At 34.1% G+C, this 21,991-nt stretch overlaps 1 protein-coding gene across 13 annotated transcripts in view; it reads right to left on the reverse strand.

Annotated features, from left to right (window-relative positions):
- LOC143230198 (uncharacterized) overlaps positions 1–21,991 on the reverse strand; it is a 96,301-nt gene that overhangs the window by 40,299 nt on the left and 34,011 nt on the right. For all 13 annotated transcript variants that reach the window (XM_076463354.1, XM_076463407.1, XM_076463416.1 and 10 more), the window contains exons 2-4: positions 21,098–21,237; positions 9,552–9,688; positions 8,663–8,761 (exon numbers count right to left, since the gene is read on the reverse strand). In XM_076463354.1, the coding sequence (XP_076319469.1) occupies positions 8,663–8,761; positions 9,552–9,688; positions 21,098–21,237 (376 nt within the window). The remainder of the gene's footprint in view (positions 1–8,662; positions 8,762–9,551; positions 9,689–21,097; positions 21,238–21,991) is intronic.

Below are 21,991 nucleotides of genomic sequence, written 5' to 3' on the forward strand. Positions count from 1 at the left end.
ATACAAACCTAGCTACATTCTGTTGGTATATAATAGTGTAGTTCTAATACCAAACCTAGCTACATTCTGTTGGTATATAATAATGTAGTTCTAATACCAAACCTAGCTACATTCTGTTGGTATATAATAATGTAGTTCTAATACAAACCTAGCTACATTCTGTTAGTATGTAATATTGTAACACTAATACCAAAACTAGCTACATTCTGTTAGTATGTGATATTGTAACACTAATACCAAAACTAGCTACATTCTGTTATTATGTAATAGTGTAACACTAATACCAAACCTAGCTACATTCTGTTGGTATATAATATTGTAGTTCTAATACCAAACCTAGCTACATTCTGTTAGTATATAATAATGTAGCACTAATACCAAACCTAGCTAGATTCTGTTAGTATATAATAATGTAGCACTAATACCAAACCTAGCTAGATTCTGTTAGTATGAAATAATGTAGCACTAATACCAAACCTAGCTACATTCTGTTAGTATATAATAATGTAGCACTAATACCAAACCTAGCTAGATTCTGTTAGTATAAAATATTGTAGTTCTAATACCAAACCTAGCTACATTCTGTTGGTATATAATATTGTAGTTCTAATACAAACCTAGCTACATTCTGTTGGTATATAATAATGTAGTTCTAATACCAAACCTAGCTACATTCTGTTAGTATATAATATTGTAGTTCTAATACCAAACCTAGCTAGATTCTGTTAGTATATAATATTGTAGCTCTAATACCAAACCTAGCTACATTCTGTTGGTATATAATAATGTAGTTCTAATACCAAACCTAGCTACATTCTGTTAGTATATAATATTGTAGCTCTAATACCAAACCTAGCTACATTCTGTTAGTATATAATATTGTAGCTCTAATACCAAACCTAGCTACATTCTGTTAGTATATAATAATGTAATTCTAATACCAAACCTAGCTACATTCTGTTAGTATATAATAATGTAGTTCTAATACCAAACCTAGCTAGATTCTGTTAGTATATAATATTGTAGTTCTAATACCAAACCTAGCTAGATTCTGTTAGTATATAATATTGTAGCTCTAATACCAAACCTAGCTACATTCTGTTGGTATATAATAATGTAGTTCTAATACCAAACCTAGCTACATTCTGTTAGTATATAATATTGTAGCTCTAATACCAAACCTAGCTACATTCTGTTAGTATATAATATTGTAGCTCTAATACCAAACCTAGCTACATTCTGTTAGTATATAATAATGTAATTCTAATACCAAACCTAGCTACATTCTGTTAGTATATAATAATGTAGTTCTAATACCAAACCTAGCTACATTCTGTTAGTATATAATAATGTAGTTCTAATACCAAACCTAGCTACATTCTGTTAGTATATAATATTGTAGCACTAATACCAAACCTAGCTACATTCTGTTAGTATATAATAATGTAGCACTAATACCAAACCTAGCTACATTCTGTTAGTATATAATAATGTAGCACTAATACCAAACCTAGCTACATTCTGTTAGTATATAATATTGTAGCTCTAATACCAAACCTAGCTACATTCTGTTGGTATATAATAATGTAGTTCTAATACCAAACCTAGCTACATTCTGTTAGTATATAATATTGTAGCTCTAATACCAAACCTAGCTACATTCTGTTGGTATATAATAATGTAGTTCTAATACCAAACCTAGCTACATTCTGTTAGTATATAATATTGTAGCTCTAATACCAAACCTAGCTACATTCTGTTGGTATATAATAATGTAGTTCTAATACCAAACCTAGCTACATTCTGTTAGTATATAATATTGTAGCTCTAATACCAAACCTAGCTACATTCTGTTGGTATATAATAATGTAGTTCTAATACCAAACCTAGCTACATTCTGTTAGTATATAATAATGTAGTTCTAATACCAAACCTAGCTACATTCTGTTAGTATATAATAATGTAGTTCTAATACCAAACCTAGCTACATTCTGTTAGTATATAATAATGTAGTTCTAATACCAAACCTAGCTACATTCTGTTAGTATATAATATTGTAGCTCTAATACCAAACCTAGCTACATTCTGTTAGTATATAATATTGTAGCTCTAATACCAAACCTAGCTACATTCTGTTAGTATATAATGTTGTAGTTCTAATACCAAACCTAGCTACATTCTGTTACTATATAATAATGTAGTTCTAATACCAAACCTAGCTACATTCTGTTAGTATATAATAATGTAGTTCTAATACCAAACCTAGCTACATTCTGTTAGTATATAATATTGTAGCTCTAATACCAAACCTAGCTACATTCTGTTAGTATATAATAATGTAGTTCTAATACCAAACCTAGCTACATTCTGTTAGTATATAATATTGTAGCTCTAATACCAAACCTAGCTACATTCTGTTAGTATATAATAATGTAGCACTAATACCAAACCTAGCTACATTCTGTTAGTATATAATAATGTAGCACTAATACCAAACCTAGCTACATTCTGTTAGTATATAATAATGTAGCACTAATACCAAACCTAGCTACATTCTGTTGGTATATAATATTGTAGTTCTAATACCAAACCTAGCTACATTCTGTTGGTATATAATAATGTAGTTCTAATACCAAACCTAGCTACATTCTGTTAGTATATAATATTGTAGCTCTAATACCAAACCTAGCTACATTCTGTTGGTATATAATATTGTAGTTCTAATACAAACCTAGCTACATTCTGTTGGTATATAATAATGTAGTTCTAATACCAAACCTAGCTACATTCTGTTAGTATATAATATTGTAGTTCTAATACCAAACCTAGCTAGATTCTGTTAGTATATAATATTGTAGCTCTAATACCAAACCTAGCTACATTCTGTTAGTATATAATATTGTAGCTCTAATACCAAACCTAGCTACATTCTGTTAGTATATAATATTGTAGCTCTAATACCAAACCTAGCTACATTCTGTTAGTATATAATATTGTAGCTCTAATACCAAACCTAGCTACATTCTGTTAGTATATAATAATGTAATTCTAATACCAAACCTAGCTACATTCTGTTAGTATATAATAATGTAGTTCTAATACCAAACCTAGCTAGATTCTGTTAGTATATAATAATGTAGTTCTAATACCAAACCTAGCTACATTCTGTTAGTATAAAATATTGTAGCACTAATACCAAACCTAGCTAGATTCTGTTAGTATATAATAATGTAGCACTAATACCAAACCTAGCTAGATTCTGTTAGTATGAAATAATGTAGCACTAATACCAAACCTAGCTACATTCTGTTAGTATATAATATTGTAGCTCTAATACCAAACCTAGCTACATTCTGTTGGTATATAATAATGTAGTTCTAATACCAAACCTAGCTACATTCTGTTAGTATATAATATTGTAGCTCTAATACCAAACCTAGCTACATTCTGTTGGTATATAATAATGTAGTTCTAATACCAAACCTAGCTACATTCTGTTAGTATATAATATTGTAGCTCTAATACCAAACCTAGCTACATTCTGTTGGTATATAATAATGTAGTTCTAATACCAAACCTAGCTACATTCTGTTGGTATATAATATTGTAGCTCTAATACCAAACCTAGCTACATTCTGTTGGTATATAATAATGTAGTTCTAATACCAAACCTAGCTACATTCTGTTAGTATATAATAATGTAGTTCTAATACCAAACCTAGCTAGATTCTGTTACTATATAATAATGTAGTTCTAATACCAAACCTAGCTACATTCTGTTAGTATATAATAATGTAGTTCTAATACCAAACCTAGCTACATTCTGTTAGTATATAATATTGTAGCTCTAATACCAAACCTAGCTACATTCTGTTAGTATATAATATTGTAGCTCTAATACCAAACCTAGCTACATTCTGTTAGTATATAATATTGTAGTTCTAATACCAAACCTAGCTACATTCTGTTGGTATATAATAATGTAGTTCTAATACCAAACCTAGCTACATTCTGTTGGTATATAATAATGTAGTTCTAATACCAAACCTAGCTACATTCTGTTAGTATAAAATATTGTAGCTCTAATACCAAAACTAGCTTCATTCTGTTAGTATATAATAATGTAGTTCTAATACCAAACCTAGCTACATTCTGTTAGTATATAATATTGTAGCTCTAATACCAAACCTAGCTACATTCTGTTAGTATATAATAATGTAGCACTAATACCAAACCTAGCTAGATTCTGTTAGTATAAAATAATGTAGCACTAATACCAAACCTAGCTACATTCTGTTAGTATATAATATTGTAGCTCTAATACCAAACCTAGCTACATTCTGTTAGTATATAATATTGTAGCTCTAATACCAAACCTAGCTACATTCTGTTAGTATATAATAATGTAGCACTAATACCAAACCTAGCTAGATTCTGTTAGTATAAAATATTGTAGTTCTAATACCAAACCTAGCTACATTCTGTTGGTATATAATAATGTAGTTCTAATACCAAACCTAGCTACATTCTGTTAGTATATAATATTGTAGCTCTAATACCAAACCTAGCTACATTCTGTTGGTATATAATATTGTAGTTCTAATACAAACCTAGCTACATTCTGTTGGTATATAATAATGTAGTTCTAATACCAAACCTAGCTACATTCTGTTGGTATATAATAATGTAGTTCTAATACCAAACCTAGCTACATTCTGTTGGTATATAATAATGTAGTTCTAATACCAAACCTAGCTACATTCTGTTAGTATATAATATTGTACCTCTAATACCAAACCTAGCTACATTCTGTTGGTATATAATAATGTAGTTCTAATACCAAACCTAGCTACATTCTGTTAGTATATAATATTGTAGCTCTAATACCAAACCTAGCTACATTCTGTTGGTATATAATAATGTAGTTCTAATACCAAACCTAGCTACATTCTGTTAGTATATAATATTGTAACACTAATACCAAACCTAGCTACATTCTGTTGGTATATAATAATGTAGTTCTAATACCAAACCTAGCTACATTCTGTTAGTATATAATAATGTAGTTCTAATACCAAACCTAGCTACATTCTGTTAGTATATAATAATGTAGCACTAATACCAAACCTAGCTACATTCTGTTGGTATATAATATTGTAGTTCTAATACCAAACCTAGCTACATTCTGTTAGTTTTTAATAATGTAGCACTAATACCAAACCTTGCTAGATTCTGTTAGTATATAATAATGTAGCACTAATACCAAACCTAGCTAGATTCTGTTAGTATATAAAAATGTAGTTCTAATACCAAACCTAGCTACATTCTGTTAGTATATAATAATGTAGCACTAATACCAAACCTAGCTACATTCTGTTAGTATATAATAATGTAGCACTAATACCAAACCTAGCTACATTCTGTTAGTATATAATAATGTAGCACTAATACCAAACCTAGCTACATTCTGTTAGTATATAATATTGTAGTTCCAATACCAAACCTAGCTACATTCTGTTAGTATATAATAATGTAGCACTAATACCAAACCTAGCTACATTCTGTTGGTATATAATATTGTAGTTCTAATACCAAACCTAGCTACATTCTGTTGGTATATAGTATTGTAGTTCTAATACCAAACCTATCTACATTCTGTTAGTATATAATAATGTAACACTAATACCAAACCTAGCTACATTCTGTTGGTATATAATATTGTAGTTCTAATACCAAACCTAGCTACATTCTGTTAGTATATAATAATGTAGCACTAATACCAAACCTAGCTACATTCTGTTAATATATAATAATGTAGCACTAATACCAAACCTAGCTACATTCTGTTAGTATATAATAATGTAGTTCTAATACCAAACCTAGCTGCATTCTGTTAGTATGTAATATTGTAACACTAATACCAAACCTAGCTACATTCTGTTAGTATATAATAGTGTAACACTAATACCAAACCTAGCTACATTCTGTTAGTATGTAATATTGTAACACTAATACCAAAACTAGCTACATTCTGTTAGTATGTAATATTGTAACACTAATACCAAAACTAGCTACATTCTGTTATTATGTAATAGTGTAACACTAATACCAAACCTAGCTACATTCTGTTGGTATATAATATTGTAGTTCTAATACCAAACCTAGCTACATTCTGTTAGTATATAATAATGTAGCACTAATACCAAACCTAGCTACATTCTGTTAGTATATAATAATGTAGTTCTAATACCAAACCTAGCTGCATTCTGTTAGTATGTAATATTGTAACACTAATACCAAACCTAGCTACATTCTGTTAGTATATAATAGTGTAACACTAATACCAAACCTAGCTACATTCTGTTAGTATGTAATATTGTAACACTAATACCAAAACTAGCTACATTCTGTTAGTATGTAATATTGTAACACTAATACCAAAATTAGCTACATTCTGTTAGTATGTAATATTGTAACACTAATACCAAAACTAGCTACATTCTGTTATTATGTAATATTGTAACACTAATACCAAAACTAGCTACATTCTGTTAGTATATAATAATGTAGCTCTAATACCAAACTTAGGTGTATTCTGTTAGTATATAATATTGTAGCTCTAATACCAAACATAGCTACATTCTGTTAGTATGTAATATTGTAACACTAATACCAAACCTAGGTGCATTCTCTTTATATTAAAAACAAAAGGCTGTAGTTCTAATATCAAAACTAGTTACATTCTGTTAGTATTTAAAAAAAAATGGGTTGTAGCTTTTCTACCAATTCTAGCTACATTCTAAATTATAACACAAATAGATCAGTGGTTATTAATTTGTGCTAAATGGGGATTCTCCATGTTGCCTGTAGGCTAGTGTGAAATGTAAATCACTAACATACAATGTCATTATTAAGGCTATATCAGAGAACATAACAGTTGTTGTAGGACTGGTAATTGGTCGAAGAGGAATTTTGCCCCACCAAAGTGGTCCATGAACAAAAACATTCCAACTCTAAATTTTTTATTGTTCTGGAGAAAAATAGTTCGACTTTAATTCTTTTTCCAAATAGAACTGTTTAATACATTTGAGAGAGCAGCAGATGTTTTCTCACATTCCTTGGAATAGTTTGTGTGATCTCATATCACCACATCTCACAGAATGATGTTTCTTGAACACAATAATAAACTGAGAAATGAGTCGTTTAAATATTATAAAATATGATAGTCAATAAATGACTAGAAATATGGATGCATGAAATTAAGTCACCATAACCATCATACCAAACCATTCATTAGGTTGTACACTTTACAAATTTTGGTAGAATGGCTTAAGCCTGACACAACATTCAGTGGTATTCTCTTAATTTTAAGTTTCCATTTTGCTAGTTTTTCATTGGCTAATGTTATGATCCATCTAATATGGAAGCATATCTCTCATGATAAATCTAAATCAGCATTACTGCTATCCAGTTGGCATGAAAATTCAGGCTTGTTTCTTAAAATCTAAGAAAATGTAACCCTTGGTGTGTCGTGGTTAACACGAGCCCTTCTTAGAGGTTTCCTGAGCTACATTTAAATACCTCAGTTACTGGATAGTGACAATATCTTCACTTACACTGAGTCATCCAGTGCTCCTCTTAGGATACATAAATCCTGTGTCATCAAAATGCTTAAGACACTATTTAATCGTATTCTTTGAGAGTGCTCACACATGACAGATATGTCAGGATTAACACTGTGAGAGAACACTAGATTTGATTTCCAAAAGTCACAGAGTATCTGTGCATTTGGATGATAGGTATTTATAGGTTGCTTGCAAGTTTACTTCAAATACACTAATGAAATTAATGACTTAATATAAGCAAATACTTACTTAGCATGAAAAACTTTTGTAAATACAGTAATACATAAAAGTGAATAGAAAACATTATTCATCTTTTAGAAATATTTCTATCAAGAACTTTTAAGTCAGCAGTAAATGATGAAGTAGAAGACACATTGTTTCAGCAATAACTATAGACCAAACAAAAAATAGGTTTGAGATCTTAATGGATTGCAACTGTATTGAAGCCAAGTCTTTGTCCCCTTTTCATTCAATACAAAGTTCAGTCCATAAAGGTTCTCAAATCTATAATGTAGATAATGTAGCAAGTTTCAACCACTATTTTTTTAAACTGACAACTTCTGTCAAAATTCTTTAACTGACAGTAAGTTATGTACAGGGTGTCCAAAAGGTCAGGAACAACAGGTGATTTACAGATTTTCTTAGTTTCAGATACATAACATAAGGAGGTCAAGTTACCCCTACTGTTAATCTAAATTTTTTTTTAATTACAAGGACAACATGTGGAACACATTCTGTAAACTTCATTGAAGTCCTTAGGGTTCCAAACTTTTCAGACATCCTGTACATTCCTGTCTGTTAAAGTAATTTTTAACAGATAAATAATAATAAGCAAATTCATTGTTAGAATATTATAACCACAGTATTCTGCTTTAAATGGGTCAAACTTACAGTGTCATGCCTAAATAAAAATATATAAGTGCATTAGGTACTGTGGAAATAAGTGTTTATATTTTGTTCTTCTAACTGTTGCACCAGAAATTATTATATGTGCCCCGAAGTACATTACACATAAAGAACAATCTTCAAATCATTACCTCAGAAAGTAAAGAAACATCTTTTGGAAGTTCCTTTATTTCTGACGCTGCTGCTATACTCTCTTTCAGACCACCAGCAGTTTCTTTCAGATGTTCTACCTGCAATAAGACGTCGATTTCAAACGGATATTACATTCAATTTATACCCAAACACAAGAAACCCGCTTCCCTACCACAGTGTATTTCAAGAATTCAGATTCCTCATTACACAATTTTTATCCATACTATCCATAATGGATTGCACACAGTTGCTATAAAAAACTCATAATTTGTTTTTTTATTCCATCCTCTAATTGTGTTATTTTATTGGACACAAAATATACTTTACTGACTTTTATTAAAGTTTTAGCTTCAGGCCATCCAAACTCAGAGCTGCTCATTAAAGAAAATTTACTTATTAAATAAAACCACCCCAGTTAAATAATAACTTTTGTTGACTTAAGCCTAACTCTGGATAATTTTCTCATCAGCTTTACAGATACTTTCAGTAATTTATTTAGTGTGAGTCTATATGGTTTTCACGTTTCACCTACTTGTCTGTCTAATTATAACAGTTTAATTGATTAATCATAATTATACCTTTTCTGTTTACTGTATTAATTTGTGTATATTACAAAACATCCAACAGGTGTTGTTGTACATCTAATACAATGGTAGGTGTTACATAAAAATTACAAATAAAAATACGTGTTAACTCTATAGGCAAATTATAATTTATATGAAACCTTATATAATTATCTCATGAAACGAGGAAATTCTCAAGTCAAATTCATAACTACTTACATGTCACGAGAACTGCACTTTAACAAAGCAAGAAACTAGTCTATTAAAATTCCATATAACATTTTCTATATATTAAGTCTAGATAAATACTGAATGGCACAGTTACCTCCTTTCCCAAAACAGAGATTTCACTGATAACGTTCTGAAGGTCAGCTCCTAGGATGGACACATTTTTCTCAAATTCTTTAAGTTGAGAATGGATGGAATGTAATGTTTCAGGAGTGTTTTTGTTACTTGCTTCAACTGGAGTGAAGATAAAACAAAATATATCCAGAAAACAACACGATGCAAAGACACTTTCATTTGCCCTATATATTATAATTAACACTAATGATATCCCTGTATATTATAATTAACACTAATGATATCCCTATATATTATAATTAACACTAATGATATCCCTGTATATTATAATTAACACTAATGATATCCCTGTATATTATAATTAACACTAATGATATCCCTATATATTATAATTAACACTAATGATATCCCTATATATTATAATTAACACTAATGATATCTGACCTATTCACCTTCGTTCTGAGCCTACTAAGCTACCCACACTATTTAATTATTTCTCTAACAGATCACTTAGTGTTTGATTAACTGGCAACAGGTTCCATATAGTAAGCCTAAAACTTACTTTGAAAAGAAATGCATACAACATTACCCTTTGTGCATACAAAATGTAATATCACTCATATTAATGACTAGAGAGAGAAAACAATAAATAATTTAATTAATTTCAACTTATATTTTGATTTTTTTCTTTACATCTAACAGTCAAACAGGGAAACAGTCAAAGATAGGGGTGTGGGAATACATTATCAAACACAGAGGTTCCCAACCTCAATCTTATAAAAATGCCTGTATCCTGTGAAATATTACTAGGATTACAGCTAAAAATATGGTGAACAGCAGAGGTACCCAACTGATCAGTCAATATTGTTACAGTAAAATCTTCAATTTTCTAACATAACAAAATTAAATACATCTAGTTAATTTGTTTCAACAGATTGTCTTCAATAGTTCATGAGATTTCTAGGTTTGATCTACAGAATTAGCTTATTTTGTAAACTTAATAATATATTCATTAAATAAATACACTAATAACAGTAAACTATAGTGCTCAAAGTTAATATATTTGAAAGTTTCCTAAATCAAAATACACAAACATCTCTATAATTTATGAATGATAGTACACACAAAGGTTCATAGATGGAGCCAAACTCAAATTAATCTGTGCCTTCTACAAAAATCAACATTGCTACGCTGTTAAGCACAAAGATTAACACAGCGTGCTCGCTATTTGCCTGTGCCAAACACAGGAACTGAACTCTAAATTATTAGTGATATATTGTTATAAAGTTTCAAACGTACCGCTGAACTACCGGAAAAAGCAAAATTATAAACTATACTTAGGAAGTCATTACCTACTGTATTCCAAACATTTATTCTATTTTGTACTACTCTAACCACTTGTCTGATGAAAGTCATGTTTTCTATGCAGGAAAATGACTGAACAAGTGGCCGGGCATGGCCTAGCGCGTAAGGCGTGCGACTCGTAATCCCAGGGTCGCGGGTTCGCGCCCGCGTCGCGCTAAACATGCTCGCCCTCCCAGCCGTGGGGATGTATAATGTGACGGTCAATCCCACTATTCGTTGATAAAGAGTAGCCCAAGAGTTGACGGTGGGTGGTGATGACTAGCTTCCTTCCCTCTAGTCTTACACTGCTAAATTATGGACGGCTAGCACAGATAGCCCTCGAGTAGCTTTGTGCGAAATTCCCAAACAAACAAAAGACTGAACAAGCATTTATGTAGCATTCTTAATACAACAAAAAGTTTCAAAATGTGATATATTCGGCAACCGTTTAACGTGCACACATATTTATTACGCAATTCCTCGATAAAAGACGTTCCACCATCTTTTATGGTGGAAAAAAAAATGGCGTTTTTTGTTGTCGTTGTTTAGAGTCAAGTTACCCAATGGGTTATCTGTGCAATGCCACCTGTGCGTGAAAAACTCAGTTTTAACATTACAACCCCACAGAATTACCGGGAAAGGTGACTTTTTATCAAACATATAAACACAAAAACAAACAAACAAAAAACAACAGTGGAACATTCAAGACATAAGATGGAAAAAACAAACTCAGTGAGCCTTCACAACATAAAACTCTCTCACAAACGATTTTAATACACTGATAATTTTATTTACGATTAAAAACCTTATAACCCGAATGCTTTCGAAAGGAGGACCCTTCTTCTTCAGGGGTGAACTGAGAATACCTAAATAGAACGAAGTGTCATGGAGTTTTAATATAGAGGATCGTTATGACCTGTGAATGTCACCCAGTAACAACAAAAACGAACCTGGTGTGTAAAATGTAAAGGCAGATAGAGTATCACTAAGAAATTCTGTTGTGTTTCTTTCTTTCTTTTTTTTGAATTTCGAGCAAAGCAATTCGAGGGCTATCTATGCTAGCCGTCCCTAATCTAGCAGTGTAAGACTAGAGGAAAGGCAGCTAGTCATCACCGCCCACCACTAACTCTTGGGCTATTCTTTTACCAACAAATAGTGGGATTGACCGTCAAATTATAACGCCCCTATGGCTGAAAGGGTGAGCATGTTTAGTGCGACGGGGATTCGAACCCGCGACTTTCAGATTACGAGTCAAACGCCTGACCATGCCGGGCCTATTCTGGTGTGATGATGGAGAGAGCTTTTTCGCAGGTTCAACACACGATCAAACCTGGTATAAAACTTTAAGCTGACAAACCCAAAACCTCGAGCAATCCCCGGTTCAAATCTTGAGCACCTTAAAATACCAGGAAGATGAAGTTATAATAATATCAATTAAAGGCCTTAGTTACACAAATTCACCGAAATGGGGTATATAATACTTACGTAGAGTTTCAGTTACCTGTATCCTGTTTCACCAGGGTACTAAATAGACTAACAAAGGGTTAAAAACAGTCATTACTGTTTTCTTCTTGTCTTTGTAAGTGGGGACCTGCTATTTGTTTCTGCAGTTATGCCAAATTATCGAACAAAGGGGAGGAAGGTTTGTGCGAAACAAGTGAGTGAAAATTAAACAAACAAAAGAAACTCACTGACACTAGACTGGAGCTTAACAAAAATAAAAAATTAAATCCAACTTACGTTATCCGTAGTCTCAACACAAGTAGTAACAAATCTATTTATCATATTAAATAAAGCTTTGTAAATATTTACCTTCCGCTGAAAAAACTAAAAACTGTTGCTGTGTTAAATAATGCATGTACAGTGGTGCAGGTCAAACCAATAACAACATGTACAGTGGTGCAGGTCAAACCAATAACAACATGTACAGTGGTGCAGGTCAAACCAATAACAACATGTACAGTGGTGCAGGTCAAACCAATAAAAACATGTACAGTGGTGCAGGTCAAACCAATAAAAACATGTACAGTGGTGCAGGTCAAACCAATAACAACATGTACAGTGGTGCTAGTCAAACCGATAAGAACATGTACAGTGGTTCAGGTCAAACCGATAAGAACATGTACAGTGGTTCAGGTCAAACCGATAAGAACATGTACAGTGGTTCAGGTCAAACCGATAAGAACATGTACAGTGGTTCAGGTCAAACCGATAAGAACATGTACAGTGGTTCAGGTCAAACCGATAAGAACATGCCCAATGGTGCTGGTCAAACCAATAAGAACATGCCCAATGGTGCTGGTCAAACCAATAAGAACATGCACAATAGTGCTGGTCAAACCAATAAGAACATGCACAATAGTGCTGGTCAAACCAATAAGAACATGTACATCGGTGCAGGTTCAACCAATAAGAACATGTACAGTGGTGCAGGTCAAACCAGTGAGGTATATAAACAGTTTGCCCGTCTGAACTCTTACGGTAAAATATTTTTTTTAAAACCTTACCTTAACATAAATACTACGGTAAATCCTAACACCTATTTCCAAGTCTACCATTACCACAGAGATGATACCGTTTAGACACTCTACCAGAACATTGTGTTCTGTCCTTTGGATGTGTTACATAGTAATTCAAATATCTGACAGCAATATAACCAAAGTCAGTTCTTCACCAACCCTGCACGAAAGAAACGAACAGAGAGGTTTAAGAAATTAGGCTTATGACTTCAGGTCAAATGCGTCCTGCGCATCAGGTTCTATGTATCGTCGTTTCAGCCACATTAATTTAGGTTTTTATGTCCCAGGTCAGTTTGTTTCTTAACACTTATTAACCACATGAGATATATATATTACGTACCTTGATCCAACACAGGATCAAAGCAAATTTGTCCATTGTTTACACTTACCTTGAACACTCCAAAGGTAATAATTCTCTTAATGTCTCAATTCAACAGTAATTGGTATCAAAGTTGGCTACTGATGACAGTTTCCCTTTTACTCTCATTGCTTTTCAGAGACACAAACACCCTCAATACTTCAACTCAAAAGTATTGGTATATCAGGGCCATAACAAAGTTATGATGACGAAAAACCCACTTCAAGTAACAATGTATCAACAAGATGGCTGACATGCATATTAAAACTTTAAAATTGTAATGGCCATACCAGGCGTCTTCTAGATGCAGAGTTAACTGTCTTATGGCAGGCCTCCTATTTACTTTCATTACACTCCAAAGATACGAATTTCCTTAATACTTCAACTCAGTTGTACAGGTCTTTCAAGAGTCATAATAAAGTTGGTTATAGTTTAAATAGTCTGTTCTTCCGTTTGTCTTGATTGACAGAACACAACTTCTATAAACACTTAAACCCCACTGCACTGTTAACACAAGACCAGAGAAACCTGGCCATTGATGACAGGTACACTAACTACACTTTTCAAGGTTTCCATCTACGTCATCAACGAGATGCAGCTTTGGTAGTTTCAAATTTGACAAATACTCAGTTTCTTTAAACTGGATGATGGTCAGAGCTTAAAACCGATTCGAACCATGTGTGAAGCATACGAAATATAGAGGTTGATTGGTTTAGTTTGTTTTGAATTTCGTGCAAAGCTACACGAGGGCTATCTGCGCTAGCCGTCCTTAATTTAGCAATGAAAGACTAAAGGGAAGGAAGCTAGTCATCACCATCCACCGCCAACTCTTGGGCTACTCTTGACAGTCACATTATAACACCCCCACGACTGAAAGGGCGAACATGTTTGATGTGACGGGAATTCGAACCCGCGACCCTCAGATTATGAGTCGAGTGCCTTAACTACATGACCTACTCTTTTAGTAACGAAATGTGGGTTTGATCGTTAAATGATAATGCTCCCCCCCCATTCCAACTAAGAGGACAAGCATACTCGGTTATGGGACTCAAACTTAGAATTGAGGAGTCGAACACCTTAAGCACCAGACCATGCTAGGCTATACAAATAAGTGTGTATGTGTGTTGTTTTATATCAAAGCTACATCAGGTTATCTGCTCAGTCCACCGAGGAGAATCAAACCCCTGATTTGTTGTAAATTTGTTGGGGTACCTATACAAATGAATCAAAAGTGTTGCTTTTCTTGAAATTAATTAACCAATCAAATGTTGATTTTCTTGGAATTAGTCACGCATTATTACTTTCCCACTTTTACCGATGTTCATGCCTCACTCAACAAACTATCAACAACACAATATGTTTAAAAACGCGCTTTCTTTTGGCACATTCGTCTACACCTGTGGTGGGCAAACTGTGTAATACACAGATGTGACTATAGTGACACATATCTAATATCTGAAAAAATAAATTTTAAAAACCACTGTACAAATACAGCTACTACTAAGTAATACAGTACCAACAATTAACACGAGAAATTGACACGTACAGTATATACATAAATAGGTTATGCAGAGCAGGAGAGGGGGGAACTCAACAAAACATGTGGTTAGGAAGGGGTCACCACTGGTTTACATGACCTTTTCGGCGTCGCCACTGAGCAGCTGGTAGCGCGCATACACTGGTTCAGCCCTTTCTAACAAAAAAACCCAGGATCGAATCTCGGGTACCTCTTGGGAAATCTGTGCAGATGGCAGCAGATTAGAGGTAACTGATATATGAGGATCATATAGGCTGCTGATCATGAGAACGATTACTACCTGATCACCATAACTTATTACAACTTAAGAGGTAAAGCGTTCTTTTTCTTGTTGCTGTTTTTTTTTTTAATTTCGCGCAAAGTTTCACGAGGGCTATCTGCGTTACATTATAATGTAAAGACGAGTATACTCCTATTACTGAATTTCGCTTCTAATAGCAGCCTTCCTACAGTTAAAACTAGCGCCATCGTACATTAAGGCTGGAACAATTTACAGAAATAGGGCGCTAAAAACCGATTACTCTCATTCTAACACCACCAACAGGAGGCGTAGCTCTCTTATAAAGTAACCCCAGGCCTCTTGTTTTCACGCCCTCCTTATCACAGCAGAGAGAGAGAAATCAGTTTGTGTTTCATTACAGCAAAGCCATATGGGGTTATCTGCTCTGTCCACCGATGGGAATCGAACCCCTGATTTTAGCGTTATTAAATCCGTAGACTTATCGCTGTCCCAGTAGAATACGAGAGAGATCAGATGAAAACTCCGGGCCCTCCTTTTATCAATAGGGTTGCTATAATGTTACGGTCAATCCCACTATTCGTTGGTAAAAGACTAGCCCAAAATTGGCGGTGAGTGGTGATGAGTAGTTGCCTTCCCTCTAGTCTCACACTGCTAAATTAGAGACGGCTAGCGCAGATAGCCTTCGCGAAATTCAAAACAAACCACACTAAACTTTTTCCCATCATGTCTCGTCACTTCCATGCACATTTGACAACTTCGAAGTTTCTTACGATTAATCATACAGTACAGGCCTGACACCTGCCACAAATTATTGTCTCTATAAATTCAACTTTACTCTCTTCTTTTTTTTGATATTTTCATAAAACTACTCAAAGCCAATCTGTTCCAACTGTCACTAATTCTGAACTTGTACACTAAAGGGAAGGTATCCATTGCCAGCTCCTGGACTACTCTCGTCTGACCCAATAGAAGATTTGACTGTCACCCTTATAAACACACTCAGGGCTCCAAAGCGTTAGTTTTGTATTATTGATGGTAACGGGACGCAAGCACTGGATCCGCTAATCCACAGTCCGGCAGGCTAACAACTTGATCAAGAAAAACTATTCCAAATCAAGTCCTGTTTTACTCCTGTGCCTGTTGTGTTCAAGCACGTGACATATATATATTTAACATAAATCACTGTTCCGGTTAAAAGGCCGAAACCTCCCAGTAAAGATGTTTTTAAAATTATATTAAATAGTCCTAGCAATCAAGTCAACTGTTGGTTATTCTACTTAATGTTTTACTATCGTTTACCCATATATAGGTGTTAAAATCTTCCAATCATATTTTATTTATTTATCCCAGTGTTATAAATTATTTGAGCTCTTAATAATCCACGTATTCTTGAGTATAGATATTAGCAAAATCAGATTTTTAAAAAACCACGTATAAAAAAGTTGCCCAATCACATTTTGCTATAGTGGTGGCGCTGCTGTAGTTCAAATAATTATTCACTGTTACCGTTACAAAAATAAAACTAAGTTGTTTATACGCTTAGTGTAGGCTTAGTTAAATTTCCGTTTTTGACCTTCAAAATTTACGTAATGGTTTATACGTGCGATGTGCCTGGTCGTAAAAGTGGTTACTAGAGTTGTTAGAAAATTAAAAATAAACTTTTTCTTTCAAAATAATTCCTCAAGTTAAACAGAAAGGTTCATCAACTACGTACCTTGCATTCTGAGAAAAGTTTGTCACAATGGCAGATTCTTCGTAAACGACAAGGATTGTTTCTTCGTTTTTTTTGTTTAATTTCACGGAAAGCTACACGAAGGCTATCTGCGCTAGCCGTCCCAAATTTACCAGTGTGAGACTAGAGGGAAGTCAGCTAGTCATCACCATCCACCGCCAACTCTTGGGTTACTCTTTTACTAACAAATATAGTGGGATTGACAGTCCCATTATAACGCCTCCACGACTGAAAGGGCGAGCATATTTGGTGTGACGGGGATTCGAACCCACAACCCTCAGCGTAAGAGTCGAGCGTCCTAGCCACCTGGCTATGTAAGGCCCAAACAATAAGGAAGATGGTAACTTACCGGCGTTAACAAACAACGCTATACCAACAATAAAAATGAAGGACTGAAGAAGTTGATAGAACAATGAACGAAAACTCGGACAGGCTACTTTGTAACAGATAAACATTTAGATTTCGACAAAATATAAATTGTATTGTCTATTTGTGATTGTATATTGTACTACCTACAGGGATACATAGCCAGAAAATTCCAAGTGCAATTCATGTGTATTGAATGAAAATGCGTGAGGTGACGTGTTAGCACTAATATTAAACCGATATAAAAGCACGTGGTGATTTCGGGAAACCTAGTTTGCAATTGTTTATCAGATATTGTAGAAGCAACCAAAAGTAGTCAAAAACATAAACAATAATGAAACAATGTAAAAAGCTTACTGTTAGGGAGTTATTGTTCAATAGAGCCTCACGGTGTTGTTGTTTTTTCAAATAATTTCAATGTAACCTGTAACTTTCGAGTAGAAGCATTCTTTGTTTAAATATTCCCATATAAATTTATAAGTAGTCTAATACATATATTACACCTTTCGATTATATTAACCTAGCTTTTACTATGCAAAACTTTTTTTTTTAAAAGTATATTGATACAGATGTAGGGTATATTTTGTTTTTACTGTTTCTCATGGAACTGTATTAAAATTAGTTTTGCAGTTTGACATCTCGGAACAATGCACATCCAAGTTTCTAAGTATTAGAAGTGTTTTTGAAGATACAGTTATTTTAAATTAGGTCCATTGCAGTCTTTCATTTTTGTTAAACTTAACAAGAATAAAAAATTATTACTAAAACTTTACGTGTAATGCACTCAGCATTATCTTTTTTGTTGAAGTCAAAATAGCATACACCTATATTCATACTCCAGAGGAAAAAAAAAAAAAAAGCATTCTTCGTTAGCAGCGCCACATAGTGGCAAAGTATTGTATTAATAAAAAAAGGACTAAATTTAAACGCCATGTTGTTACTGCCTACACAGTACGATTTAAGTTTTAATTATAACTATAACGTTACAATAGGAATTAACTTTAGAAGATGAACAAATTTTACATGGCGTTTAAGTCAGTACCATCAGAAGCATATTACGAACACTGAGTTTGGTTTGAATTTCACGCAAAGCTAGCCGTCCCTAATTTAGCAGTGTAAGACTAGAGGGAAGGCAGCTAGTCATCACCACCCACCGCCAACTCTTGAGCTTCTCTTTTACCAACGAATAGTAGGATTGATCGTCACATCATAACGCCCCCACGGCTGAAAGGGCGAGCATGTTTGGTGTGATGGAGATTCGAACCCGTGATCCCCGGATTATCAGTCGAGTGCCTTAACCACCTGACTATGCCATGTCATAAGTCAACATTAATAAATGTTTTCACGAAACCGTCATTCGTGCTCAACCAAGCCCACCACCGCATCCGAAAACAAAAACTGTTTAACAATTTATTTATAAGTGATAGATAAACGATGGGTTCTAATAATTGCATTTGATGGATAAACGCTACAGAACCAGTTATGTAACATATAACTTAATATATGATAGATACTTTTACAGGACTCATTAATCAATTAATTTTTGGTAAATAAACTTTCGCTTTGTTTGAATGCAAAGACACATTACTTGTGTCTACCGCGGAGATTCGAGCCCCGAATTTTAGTGTGTCCATAAACTAACTGCTGAATCCATCGTGGAACTAAACTTTAGAATGTATCAAATAACGTTTAGTGGGGGCGATGTTACGAATCTGTCAGTCTTCTCCTAGTGGCTAAGTGGGTATAAACCAATAAGAAAATATTTAAAACTGTAATAACCGTCTGGTGTAAAAGTGCGCAAGCTTTCTCAATACCCCTCATAAACACATGTTTCGTTGTTCATCTCCACCCCAGGCGTTCATCTTCTCATGTCAAATGGTATTACTATATTACTTAAATAGCTGGAGTTGGAAATTATCTAAATTCGTGATTAATGAAAATTCATCTTAGGACATGAAAAGTTGCTTCCCTTACGTGTAATTGTAAAAGATGCCCATAAAAATTGTAAAACAAAATGTAAAACCGGACCGAACAATCTCCCACACTAAAGGGGAGGGGGTTGGGGTAGCTGTAGATGGATCGTTACCAAATTTAATATGGAGGTTCACCGGGTCGGAACAGTGGTAAAAAAAAACACCCATAAAAATTGCAAAACAAATAATACAAAACTGAAAATCTGGATGTTCACCCGCATGGCCCTAAAGAACCTCCCATGTCAATTTGGGCGAAAATCCACTCGCACTCCTTGAAGTGGTTACATGGAGTAGTATTTATATAGATAAAATTAATATTGTGTGTTAATTTGTTCGTTTTTTAATTTATTTTTAAAAGTGCACTTTCAGATACTTTATACACTCTTGCATCATAGTTACGCACAACCCCTCTCGACTCTTAGCGCCCTCTTTATTGTTGGTGGTGGGAGGCACAGTTTGCCCAACACTGTCAATAAGACAGTCCAAAAAGACCCGGGTAAATTAATGAGAGATATATCGGTATTGATTTTTGTTTTGTTTTGAATTTCGCTCACAGCTACACGAGAGTTATCTGCGCTAGCCGTCCGTAATTTAACAGTGTACGACTATAGGGAAGGCAGCTAGATATCGCCACCCACCGCCAACTACTGGGCTACTCTTTTGCCAACGAATAGTGGGATTGACCGTGACGTTACAACGCACCCAACGCAACGAAAGGGCGAACTTTTTTGTGAGGGGGATTTGAACCTGTGACCTTCAGATTAAGAGTCGAGCGCCCTAACCATCTGACCACACGGGCCTACATTATTTATATTACAAAACTTATCTTATAACACTAAAATCGTCAGTTTGATCGAAACTTGTTAAGTTTTAATTTCTCCCCGGTGACGCAGTGGTAAAGCTACGGACTTACAACGTTAAAATTCGGGGTTCGAATCTCCACGATGAACAGAGGGCAGACAATCCAATGGGAGGTATGAGAAGAGGAATCGAACTTGAAACACACATATATACATCGACGTCCTCAAGTTTGTATACTAATTTTAAACTGAAAATACTCCCTCCAAGGGAACATTTGCCCCCAATAAAATTCCTTTCAGATAGCTTTAAAAACTCTAATTATAGCATGAATGAACATCTGGAATGGCAAAAAAAAACAACAAAAAACCCAGGAAGTACGAGAAAGTACGAGACTTATTTTTTGTTGCTGATTTTTTTAGGAAACATCCTATAACTGCTAAGCACTCATTTGAACATGATAAGCAATCATCTCTAGAAACTGCTAAAATAAGGCTTCTTTGCTCTATTCACTTCACTGAAGCAGGTCAGATAGACAGGTATGTATGTACGAAACTCAAGAATTCGTTATTACTACGTCAGGTACTTCTAAACCATCTTCATTGTTCAAACAAAATACTTAACACTACACGATAAACCTGGTCAACATCAAGAAAGAACAATGTAACAATATGGAAGAGATAGAAAAAATGACCTTTACCTGTCTGAATATGATCTCGTAGTAGATCCAAATCCTGACGTAGTCCGAGATGAAGCCATATCCAGGTGCCAGCAGTCACTACAGATGTTGACACCAGTACAATGAGACACAATGGTAAACAGGAAGCCAGCGTGCTACTTCTGTTACCAATATAGAAAGACTTACGTGAGATAAATAATAAAAACAAGCACTTCTTACGTTCACATTAATGTGTTACGTCACAAAAAAATTAAAGGTCAAAGGTTTCCTATAACCTCTGACTACTTTCTTGTTTTTTTTTACTGGCGTACTCACTTACTCAACACAATGTTAACACTGAACTTTCAGTTCTTAATATGTCATCAGTTTTCTAATATATTGGCTTTATCAAATGTTCCACATTTACACGAACTGGAGCAAGTAATCTGTTTTAATGTTATAATCCGGCGGTACAGAATGGTGTTAAACTGGTTTTATTGATATAAGAAGAACGTGTGTCGTCTAAACTCCAATGTTTAGTTTCTCTATACAGACGAGTTCTATGGTGCTTTAAACGCTGCAAGTCCCTTATATTTAGTTATCAAATAACTCGTCTCACGAACTTCTAAGTTAATGCGCGTGGTGAGGTCATAGGCAACGGAATTTTTTTTACATATATAAAGGAGGCACCGATGATTGGGGGAAAGCTTTATTTGCTGTTTTAATTGATTTAAAGTCGAAATAGCGACCTTTTCCGGTAATTACACTCCACCAGTTTCTATACGTCACTCAAAGAGGCACTTCACTACTAGATCGAAGATTATGTGACATGTGCTCCACTTTTCCCAATACCACCCCCGTTTAGCCACATTTGCTTGTGATGCATAAAACATAACCCTGTTTAATTTCGTTAAAACAAACAAAAAACACCAGGCC

This window comes from Tachypleus tridentatus, chromosome 1, assembly GCF_004210375.1.
Source record: "Tachypleus tridentatus isolate NWPU-2018 chromosome 1, ASM421037v1, whole genome shotgun sequence".
Classification (NCBI taxonomy): domain Eukaryota; kingdom Metazoa; phylum Arthropoda; class Merostomata; order Xiphosura; family Limulidae; genus Tachypleus; species Tachypleus tridentatus.